The sequence below is a fragment of the Salvelinus sp. IW2-2015 genome, linkage group LG16 (assembly GCF_002910315.2).
Source record: "Salvelinus sp. IW2-2015 linkage group LG16, ASM291031v2, whole genome shotgun sequence".
NCBI lineage: Eukaryota > Metazoa > Chordata > Actinopteri > Salmoniformes > Salmonidae > Salvelinus > Salvelinus sp. IW2-2015.
Window position 1 is genome coordinate 34,248,323 of NC_036856.1, and position 11,470 is coordinate 34,259,792.

The 11,470-nt window shown below is 46.4% G+C and overlaps 1 protein-coding gene across 1 annotated transcript in view; it reads right to left on the bottom strand.

Moving 5' to 3' along the window:
* LOC111975477 (collagen alpha-1(XXIV) chain-like) overlaps positions 1–8,272 on the bottom strand; it is a 69,872-nt gene extending 61,600 nt beyond the window's left edge. Inside the window, exons 1-3 of the mRNA XM_070447430.1 lie at positions 8,261–8,272; positions 8,154–8,207; positions 6,590–6,643 (exon numbers count right to left, since the gene is read on the bottom strand). Of these exons, the coding sequence (XP_070303531.1) occupies positions 6,590–6,643; positions 8,154–8,207; positions 8,261–8,272 (120 nt within the window). The remainder of the gene's footprint in view (positions 1–6,589; positions 6,644–8,153; positions 8,208–8,260) is intronic.
* Positions 8,273–11,470: the final 3,198 nt, after the last annotated feature.

The following is an 11,470-nucleotide window of genomic DNA, read 5'->3' on the forward strand; positions in this document are numbered from 1 at the left end:
CGGAGAGAGAGAGGAGAGAGAGAGAGAGAGAGAGAGGGAGGAGAGAGAGAGAGTGGAGAGAGAGTGGGGAGAGAGAGGGAGAGAGAGAGGAGAGGAGAGAGAGTGGGGAGAGAGAGAGAAAGAGGGAGGAGAAGAGAGGGGGGAGAGAAGAGGGAGAGAGAGGATAGAGAGAGAAGAGACGGGAGAGAGAGAAGAGAGAGAGGGGGGGGAGAGAGAGAGAGGGAGAGAGAGAAGGGGGGAGAGAAGAGAGAGAGAGAGAGGAGAGAGAAAAGGGGAGGGAGAGAGAGAGAGAGAGAGAAGGGGGAGAGAGAGAAGAGGGGAGAGAGGGAAGGAGAGAGGGGAGAGAGGAGAGGGAGAGAGAGAGAGTGGGAGCGCGAGAGAGAGAGGAGAGAGAGAAAGAGGGAGATTAGAGAGAGAGGGGAGAGAGAGAGAGAGACAGAGGGGAGAGACCGCGAACGAGAGCGAGAGAAGAGAGAGTGCAGAGAGGTAAATCTCTCTCTTAAACCATCTCAATTTGATTGAGATTGATTGAGATTGGGTTGAGGTTGGGCAATTGTGGAGGTCAAATAGCCCTTACACAGCCTGGAGGTGTGCTGGATCATTGTGTGCTGGATCATTGTCCTGTTGAAAAACAAATGATAGTCCCACTAAGCACAAACCAGATGGGATGGCGTATCACTGCAGAATGCTGTGGCAACCATGCTGGTTACGTGAGCCTTGAATTCTAAATAAATCACACACAGTGTCACCAGCAAAGCACCCTCACACCTCCTCCTCCATGCTTCATAGTGGGAACCAAAAATCTCAAAGATGCACTCATCAGACCAAAGGACAGATTCCCACCAGTCTAATGTCCATTGCTCATGTTTTTTGGCCCAAGCAAGTCTCTTCTTTTTATTGGTGTCCTTTAGTAGTGGTTTCTTTACAGCAATTTGAACATGAATGCCTGATTCACACAGTCTCCTCTGAACAGTTGATGTTGAGTTGTGTCTGTTACTTGAACTCTGTGAAGCATTTATTTGGGCTGCAATTTCTGAGGCTGGTAACTCAAATGAACTTATCCTCTTCATGTCTTAAAGTAATGATGGACTGTCGTTTCTCTTTGCCTATTCGAGCTGTTCTTGCCATAATATGGACTTGGTCTTTTACCAAATAGGGCTATCTTCTCTTTACCACCCCTACCTTGTCACAACACAACTGATTGGCTCAAATGCATTAAGAAGGAAAGATATTCCTCAAATGTACTTTTAACAAGGTAAACCTGTTAAATGAAATGCATTCCAGGTGACTACCTCATGAAGCTGGTTGAGAGAATGCCAAGAGTGTGCAAAGATGTCATCAAGGCAAAGGGTGGCTACTTTGAAGAATCTCAAATATAAAATATATTTGGATTTATTTAACACTTTTTTGTTTACGACATGATTCCTTATGTGTTATTTCAAAGTGTTTATGTCTTCACTATTATTCTACAATGTAAAACATTGTACCAATAAAGAAAAACCCTTGAATGAGTAGGTTTGTTCAATCTTTTGACTGGTACCGTATATATCAACACATTGGCGAGGGCACTAGAACAGTCTGCAGCACCTGGCCTCACCCTACTAGAATCTGAAGTCAAATGTCCACTGTTTGCTGATGATCTAGTGCTTCTGTCCCCATCCAAGGAGGGCCTACAGCAGCACCTAGATTTTCTTAACAGATTCTGTCAGATCTGGGCCTTGACAGTAAATCTCAGCAAGACAAAAATAACGGTGTCGCACAAAAGGTCCAGTTGCCAGGATCACAAATAAAATGGCACCGGAAGAAATGGCAGCAGTTTTACAGGCACCCAACCAATTGTGCTACTATGTGTTTTTTTTGTTGCATTATTTGTAACTTATTTTGTACATAATGTTTCTGCAACCATATCTTTTGGCAAAAAGAGCTTCTGGATATCAGGACAGCGATCACTCACCTCGGATTAGACAAAGATTTTTTCCACAACAAAGACCACAACAAGACATTCTCCAAACACCCCACAGGACCGACATCCCCATTATTTTCAAGAGGAAGCGACGTAGGTACTGAGGACAAAGAGCCGGATGCCTGGTCAGGACCCGGCAAAGCTGCCGTTACCGTCAATACTACTCGCCAACATGCAATCATTGGACAATAAATTAGATGAGGTACAATCACGAATATCCTACCAACGGGACATCAAAAACTCTAATATCCTATGTTTCACGGAATCGTGGCTGAATGACGATGGATATTCAGATAGCAGGATATACGCTGCACCGGCAAGATAAAACAGCACACTACGGTAAGACGAGGGGGGGGGAGGGGGCGGTCTGTGCATATTTGTAAACAACAGCTGGTGCACGAAATCTAAGGAAGTCTCTAGATTTTGCTCGCATGAAGTAGAGTATGCAGGCCACACTACTTGCCTAGAGAGTTTTCAGCTATATTTTTCGTGGCTGTTTATTTACCACCACAGACATATGCTGGCATTAAGACCGCACTCAGTAAGCTGTATAAGGAAATAAGCAAACAGGAAACCACTCACCCAGAGGCGGCGCTCCTAGTGGCCGTAGACTTTAATGCAGGGAAACTTAAATCAATTCTACCAAATTTCTATCAACATGTTAAATGTGCAACCAGAGGGAAAACAATTCTAGATCACCTGTACTCCACACACAGAGCTCTCCCTCGCCCTCCATTTGGTAAATCCGACCACAACTCTATCCTCCTGATTCCTGCTTACAAGCAAAAATTAAAGCAGGAAGCACCAGTGACTCGGTCTATAAAAAAGTGGTCAGATGAAGCAGATGCTAAACTACAGGACTGTTTTGCTATCACAGACTGGAACATGTTCCGGGATTCTTCCGATGGCATTGAGGAGAACACCACATCAGTCACTGGCTTTATCAATAAGTGCATCGAGGACGTCGTCCCCACAMTGACTGTACGTACATACCKSAACCAGAAGCCATGGATTACAGGCAACATTCGCACTGAGCTAAAGGGTAGKGCTGCRGCTTTCAAGGTGCGGSACTCTAACCCGGGAGCTTACAAGAAATCCTGCTATGCCCTGCGACGAACCATCAAACAGGCAAAGCGTCAATACAGGGCTAAGATTGAATCATACTACAACGGCTCCGACGCTCGTCTTATGTGGCAGGGCTTGCAAACTATTACAGACTACAACGGGACCAGTGACACGAGCCTACCAGACGAGCTAAATCACTTCTATGCTCGCTTCGAGGCAAGCAACACTGAGGCATGCATGAGAGCATCAGCTGTTCCGGATGACCGTGTGATCACGCTCTCCGTCGACGTGAGTAAGACCTTTAAACAGGTCAACATACACAAGGCTGCGGGGCCAGACGGATTACCAGGGCGTGTGCTCCGGGCATGTTGCTGACCAACTGGCAGGTGTCTTCACTGACATTTTCAACATATCCCTGATTGAGTCTGTCATACCAACATGTTTCAAGTAGACCACCATAGTCCCTGTGCCCAAGAACACAAAGGCAACCTGCCTAAATGACTACAGACCCGTAGCACTCACGTCCGTAGCCATGAAGTGCTTTGAAAGGTTGGTCATGGCTCACATCAACACCATTATCCCAGAAGCCCTAGACCCACTCCAATTTGCATACCGCCCAAACAGATCCACAGATGATGCAATCTCTATTGCTCTCCACACTGCCCTTTCCCACCTGGACAAAAGGAACACTTATGTGAGAACGCTATTCATTGACCACAGCTCAGCATTCAACACCATAATACCCTCAAAGCTCATCACTAAGCTAAGGATCCTGGGACTAAACACCTCCCTCTGCAACTGGATCCTGGACTTCCTGACGGGCCGCCCTCAGGTGGTGAGGGTAGGTAGCAACACATCTGCCACGCTGATCCTCAACACTGGAGCTCCACAGGGGTGCGTGCTCAGTCCCCTCCTGTACTCCCTGTTCACCCACGACTGCATGGCCAGGCATGATTCCAACACCATCATTAAGTTTGCAGACGACACAACAGCAGCCTGATCACAGACAACGACGAGACAGTCTATAGGGAGGAGGTCAGAGACCTGGCCGTGTGGTGCCAGAATAACATCCTATCCCTCAACATAGCCAAGACTAAGAAGATGATTGTGGACTACCGGAAAAGGAGGACCAAGCACGCCCCCATTCTCATCGACGGGGCTGTAGTGGAGCAGGTTGAGATCTTCAAGTTCCTCGGTGTCCACATCAACAACAAACTAGAATGGTCCAAACACACCAAGACAGTTGTGAAGAGGGCACGACAAAGCCTATTCCCCCTCAGGAAACTAAAAAGATTTGGCATGGGTTCTGAGATCCTCAAAAGGACCTACAGCTGCAACATCGAGAGCATCCTGACTGGTTGCATCACTGCCTGGTACGGCAATTGCTCGGCCTCTGACCGCATGGCACTACAGAGGGTAGTGCGTACGGCCCAGTACATCACTGGGGCRAAGCTMCCTGCCATCCAGGACCTCTARACCAGGCGGTGTCAGAGGAAGGACCTAAAAATTGTCAAAGACCCCAGCCACCCCAGTCATAGACTGTTCTCTCTACTACCGCATGGCAAGCGGTACCGGAGTGCCAAGTCTAGTACAAAAAGGCTTCTCAACAGTTTTTACCCCCAAGACATAAGACTCCTGAACAAGCAATCAAATGGCTACCCGGACTATTTGCATTGTGTGCCCCCCCCTAAACCATCTTTTTACGCTGCTGCTACTCTCTGTTTATCATATATGCKTAGTTACTTTAACTATACATTCATGTACATGCTACTTCAATTGGGCCGACCAACCAGTGCTCCCGCACATTGGCTAACCGGGCTATCTGCATTGTGTCCCGCAACCCYCCACCCACCACCCGCCAACCCCTCTTTTACGCTACTGCTACTCTCTGTTCATCATATATGCATAGTCACTTTAACCATATCTACATGTACATACTACCTCAATCAGCCCGACTAACCGGTGTCTGCACGTAGCCTCACTACTTTTATAGCCTCGCTACTGTATATAGCCTGTCTTTTTACTGTTGTTTTATTTCTTTACTTACCTATTGTTCACCTAACACCTTTTTTGCGCTATTGGTTAGAGCCTGTAAGTAAGCATTTCACTGTAAGGTCTACACCTGTTGTATTCGGCGCATGTAACAAAATAAACTTTGATTTGATTTGGAAATACAAATTCCATATAGACACATTTGCCCTCTAACACACAATACACTATACATACCTCGGCCTAAACATCAGCACCACAGGTAACTTTCACAAAGCTGTGAATGATCTGAGAGACAAGGCAAGAAGGGCCTTCTATGCAATCAAAAGGAACATCAAATTTAAATCAGTTATAGAACCCATTGCCCTTTATGGTTATGAGGTTGTCTGGGGTCCGCTCACCAACCAAGAATTCACAAAATGGGACAAATACCAAATTGAGACTCTGCATGTCGAATTCTACAAAAATGTGTACAATGTAAAACACCAAATAATGCAGGCAGAGCAGAACTAGGCCGATACCCGCTAATGATCCAAATCCAAATTCTTCAAACACCTAAAAGGAAGCGATTCCCAAACCTTCCCGTAACACAGCCATCACCTACAGAGAAATGAACCTGGAGAAGAGTCCCCTAAGCAAGCTGGTCTTGGGGCTCTGTTCACAAACACAAACAGACTCCACAGAGCCCCAGGACAGGAACACAATTAGACCGAACCAAATCATGAGAAAACAAAAAGATAATTACTTGACACATTGGAAAGAATTAACCAAAAAACTGATCAAACTGGAATGCTATTTGGCCCTAAACAGAGAGTACACAGTGGCAGAATACCTGACCACTGTGACTGACCCAAAATTAAGGAAAGCTTTGATAATGTACAGACTCAGTGAACATAGCCTTGTCATTGAGAGAGGCCGTCGTAGGCAGACCTGGCTCTCAAGAGAAGACAGGCTATGTGCACACTGCCCACAAAATGAGGTGGAAACTGAGCTGCACTTCCTAACCTCCTGCCAAATGTATGACCATATTAGAGATACATATTTCCCTCAGATTACACAGTTCCACAAAGATTTCGAAAACAAATCCAATTTTGATGAACTCCCATATCTATTGGGTGAAATACCACAGTGTGCATCACAGCAGCAAGATATGTGACCTGTTGCCACAAGAAAAGGGCAACCAGTGAAGAACAAACACCATTGTAAATACAACCCATATTTATGTTTATTTATTTTCCCCTTTGTACTTTAATTATTTGCACATCGTTATAACATTGTACATAGCCATAATATGACATTTGAAATGTCTGTATTCCTTTGAAAATGTTTACTGTAAACTTTTTATTGTTTATTTCACTTTTGTTTATTATCTATTTCACTTGCTTTGGCAATGTAAAGATATGTTTCCCATGCCAATATAGCCCTTTGAATTGAATTGAATTAAATTGAGAGAGCGAGAGAGAGAGAGATAGGGATAGAGAGAGAGGGAGAGAAAATGCTATCCTAACATTATATGAGTGGGATAGAACGTCAGACATATTTCACAACAAAGTTTAATTGCTGAAGACTTACAAATGGGCCTTGCAGACCTACATCGCCGGGACCGCCAGGTAAGCCTGGATACCCCTTGGACCAAAACAGAAACCAGAAGAAAGGACAAACAATTAGTGAGGAAAGTAAAGTACATTTTGCAAAGTAAGCTGTTAATTGTAGGAGACTTGGGCAATTTCCTTGTCTGGGCATGTAACCATTAATGTGATTGTTGATTGATTGATTGGTTGATTGAGAAGAGTCTCTCCTTCAGCATACTTAGCTCGAACTAATGCCAGAGAACAAGAGAGAGGAACACAGCCAAGGTTTCTGGTTAGTACAGGGAGCAGTGTGTGTATGCAACTCTCCCTCTGTACATCCAATCTATGCCAACGGTTAACTAAAATAAAATCATTCAAATGAAACTCCATCCCTGTTATGCAATCATTCCAAAAGAAAACTATATTTTACAAGGACCCTGACATCAACACTGAATTATTCCTGAAGCCCTTGACTTTGTGGTTTTGCTTGTCTGCAGTGTGGCTGTTACAGGACAGGAAGGTTTGGCCAGGGCCACCACCACTCATCCCACTGACTGGCTGCAGCCAGCCAGGAAACCATCCAGTCAGCCAACCAGCCAGCCAACCTGTCAGCCAGACAGCCAGCAAGTCAACCAGTTAGCCAGCCAGCCAGCCAGCGAGGCTGCCAAGGAGACAGCCAGCCAGCCAGCCAACCTGTCAGCCAGCCAGCCAGCAAGTCAACCAGTTAGCCAGCCAGCCAGCGAGGCTGCCAAGGAGACAGGCAGCCAGTCAGCCAGTCAGCCAGCCAGCCAGCCAGCCAAGGAGACAAGCAGCCAGTCAGCAGCCAGACGATCAGCCAGGGAGCCAGCCAGCCAGCCAGAAGCTCAGGGCTGGTGACCAAAGACACAAACCTGGAGCTGTCTGTCCACAGGCCCTAAGCCAGCAAGGAACATCAACCAGTCTCTCTCTGTCTCCAGACACTCCACAGAACACTGCAGTGCTCACAAAGATCAGCTACACTAGAACGCTCACAGACACAAACAGGGATTAACCATACGGAGAGAGAGAGAGGGAGAGACACAGGTCAAGGCTACAGAAGAGCATTCACAGACAGACAGAGAGAGAGAGGGAGAGACACAGGTCAAGGCTACAGAAGAGCATTCACAGACAGACACAGAGAGAGAGGGACACAGGTCAAGGCTACAGAAGAACATTCACAGACAGACACAGAGAGAGGGACTACAGAAAAGCATTCACAGACAGACAGGGGAAGAGAACATAGGAGGATAGTGTACAGAACTCTAAGATAGGTGTCCTGAACACTAAAGAGGAAATAGCATTTATATTGAGATATGGGACAGAGCCATACAGTAGTTACATCATGTATAGATACTGCCTTGAGGTTCAGAGTTACAGTTGATCAACCACAGAAAAGACAGAAACTAAGAAAACAAAAAGTGCTTTTGATATGCCTCCAAACCCCTGGGAGGCAGGGACTGAGCTGCCAACATGCCACCAGTGTAATGCTTCCAGACACTCTCTCTAAGTGGTGCATATAGACATTGTGTACTTAGTTCTGTACTTACCCTGGACCCCATCTCCCCAGGAGCACCCAACGGACCTGCAGGACCACGGTCACCCTGGGAAACACAAGCACAGGAGAAGGATCGTTAACCGCTGCACCACCACCGACCTGCACCTCCATACATCCAACCATCAAACCTATCGGCTCCACAGGACTTGAGAGGTAATATGAGAGCCTCCAGAACACAGTACAGGCTAGAGTGACGGCTGTAAATATCACAAGATGGGCATTTAAAGTGGATACTAATGTCTGTCTATAGTAAAACCCACTCACACCATGTAACAAGACTGGCCAGCTTGTTACAGTAAAACTCTTAGGTTTGATGGATGAAGCCTGACTGGTCTCTCCTCTAGTATCTAACAGCATGACTGGGTCTCTCCTCTAGTATCTAACAGTCTGACTGGTCTCTCCTCTAGTATCTAAGCAGTCTGACTGGGTCTCTCCTCTAGTATCTAACAGTCTGACTGGGTCTCTCCTCTAGTATCTAACAGTCTGACTGGGTCTCTCCTCTAGTATCTAACAGTCTGACTGGGTCTCTCCTCTAGTATCTAACAGTCTAGATGGGTCTCTCCTCTAGTATCTAACAGTCTGACTGGGTCTCTCCTTCTAGTATCTAACAGCAGACTGGGTCTCTCTCTAGTATCTAACAGTCTGACTGGTCTCTCCTCAGTATCTAACAGTCTGACTGGGTCTCTCCTCTAGTATCTAACAGATGACTGGGTCTCTCCTCTAGTATCTAACAGCATGACTGGGTCTCTCCTCTTAGTATCTAACAGTCTGACTGGGTCTCTCCTCTAGTATCTAACAGTCTGACTGGGTCTCTCCTCTAGTATCTAACAGCATGACTGGGTCTCCCTCTAGTATCTAACAGTCTGACTGGGTCTCTCCTCTAGTATCTAACAGTCTGACTGGGTCTCTCCTCAGTATCTAACAGCATGACTGGTCTCTCCTCTAGTATCTAACAGTCTGACTGGGTCTCTCCTCTAGTATCTAACAGCATGACTGGTCTCTCTCTATATCTAACACTGACTGGGTCTCTCCTCTAGTATCTAACAGTCGACTGGGTCTCTCCTCTAGTATCTAACAGTCTGACTGGGTCTTCTCCTCTAGTATCTAACAGCCTGACTGGGTCTCTCCTCTATTCTAACAGCCCGACTGGGTCTCTCCTCTATATCTAACAGTCTGACTGGTCTCTCTCTAGATCTAACAGCCTGACTGGCTCTCCTCTAGTATCTAACAGTCTGACTGGGTCTCTCCTCTAGTATCTAACATCTGACGGTCTCTCCTCTAGTACTAACAGCCTGACTGCTCTCCTCTAGTATCTAACAGCTTCTGGGTCTCTCCTCTAGTATCTAACAGTCTGACTGGTCTCTCCTCTAGTATCTAACAGTCTGACTGGTCTCTCCTCTCTAGTATCTAACAGCATGACTGGGTCTCTCCTCTAGTATCTAACAGTCTGACTGGGTCTCTCCTCTAGTTCTAAAACAGCGACTGGGTCTCTCCTCTAGTATCTAACAGTCTGACTGGTCTCTCCTCTAGTATCTAACAGTCTGACTGGGTCTCTCCTCTAGTATCAACAGTCTGACTGGTCTCTCCTCTAGTATCTAACAGCCTGACTGGGTCTCTCCTCTAGTATCTAACAGTCTGACTGGGTCTCTCTCTAGTATCTAACAGTCTGACTGGGTCTCTCCTCTAGTATCTAACAGTCTGACTGGGTCTCTCCTCTAGTCTCTAACAGTGACTAGTCTCTCCTCTAGTATCTAACAGTCTGACTGGGTCTCTCCTCTAGTATCTAACAGTCTGACCGGGTCTCTCCCTAGTATCTAACAGCCTGACTGGGTCTCTCCTCTAGTATCTAACAGCCTGACTGGGTCTCTCCTCTAGTATCTAACAGCTGACTGGGGCCTCCTCTAGTATCAACAGTCTGACTGGTCGCTCCCCGTATTCTAACAGTCTGACTGGCTCTCTCTCTAGTATCTAACAGTCTGACTGGGTCTCTCCTCTAGTCTTAACAGCTGACTGGGTCTCTCCCTAGATCTAACATCTGACGGGTCTCTCCTCTAGTATCTAACAGTCTTACTGGTCTCTCCCAGTATCTAACAGTCTGACGGGTCTCTCCTCTAGTATCTAACAGTCTGATGGGTCTCTCCTCTAGTATTAACAGTCTGACTGGGTCTCTCCTCTAGTATCTAAACAGTCTGACTGGGTCTCTCCTCTAGTATCTAACAGTCTGACTGGGTCTCTCCTCTAGTATCTAACAGTCTGACTGGGTCTCTCCTCTAGTATCTAACAGTCTGACTGGGTCTCTCCTCTAGTATCTAACAGCCGACTGGGTCTCTCCTCTAGTATCTAACAGTCTGACTGGTCTCTCCTCTAGTATCTAACAGTCTGATCTGGTCTCTCCTCGTATCTAACAGCTGACTGGGTCTCTCCTCTAGTATCTAACAGTCTGACTGGGTCTCTCCTCTAGTATCTAACAGTCGACTGGTCTCTCCTCTAGTATCTAACAGTCTGACTGGGTCTCTCCTCTAGTATCTAACAGCCTGACTGGTCTCTCCTCTAGTATCTAACAGTCTGACTGGGTCTCTCCTCTAGTATCTAACAGTCTGACTGGGTCTCTCCTCTAGTATCTAACAGTCTGACTGGGTCTCTCCTCTAGTATCTAACAGTCTGACTGGGTCTCTCCTCTAGTATCTAACAGTCTGACTGGGTCTCTCCTCTAGTATCTAACAGCCTGACTGGTCTCTCCTCTAGTATCTAACAGTCTGACTGGGTCTCTCCTCTAGTTTCTAACAGCCCGATGGTCTCTCCTCTAGTATCTAACAGTCTGACTGGGTCTCTCCTCTAGTATCTAACAGCCTGACTGGGTCTCTCCTCTAGTATCTAACAGCTCTGACTGGTCTCTCCTTAGTATCTAACAGTCTATCTATGTCTCTCCTCTATATCTAACAGCCTGACTGGGTCTCTCCTCTAGTATCTAACAGTCTGACTGGTCTCTCCTCTAGTATCTAACAGTCTGACTGGTCTCTCCTCTAGTATCTAACAGTCTGACTGGTTCTCCTCAGTTCTACAGTCTGATGCTCTCTCCTCTAGTTCTAACAGCCTGACTGGGTCTCTCCTTCTAGTTCTAACAGCTGACTGGGTCTCTCCTCTAGTATCTAACAGCATGAACTGGTCTCTCCGTCTAGTATCTAACAGTCCACTGGGTCTCTCCTCTAGTATCTAACTCCTGACTGGTCTCTCCTCTAGTTCTAACAGTCTGACTGGTCTCTCCTCTAGTATCTAACAGTCGACGGGTCTCTCCTCTAGGATCTAACA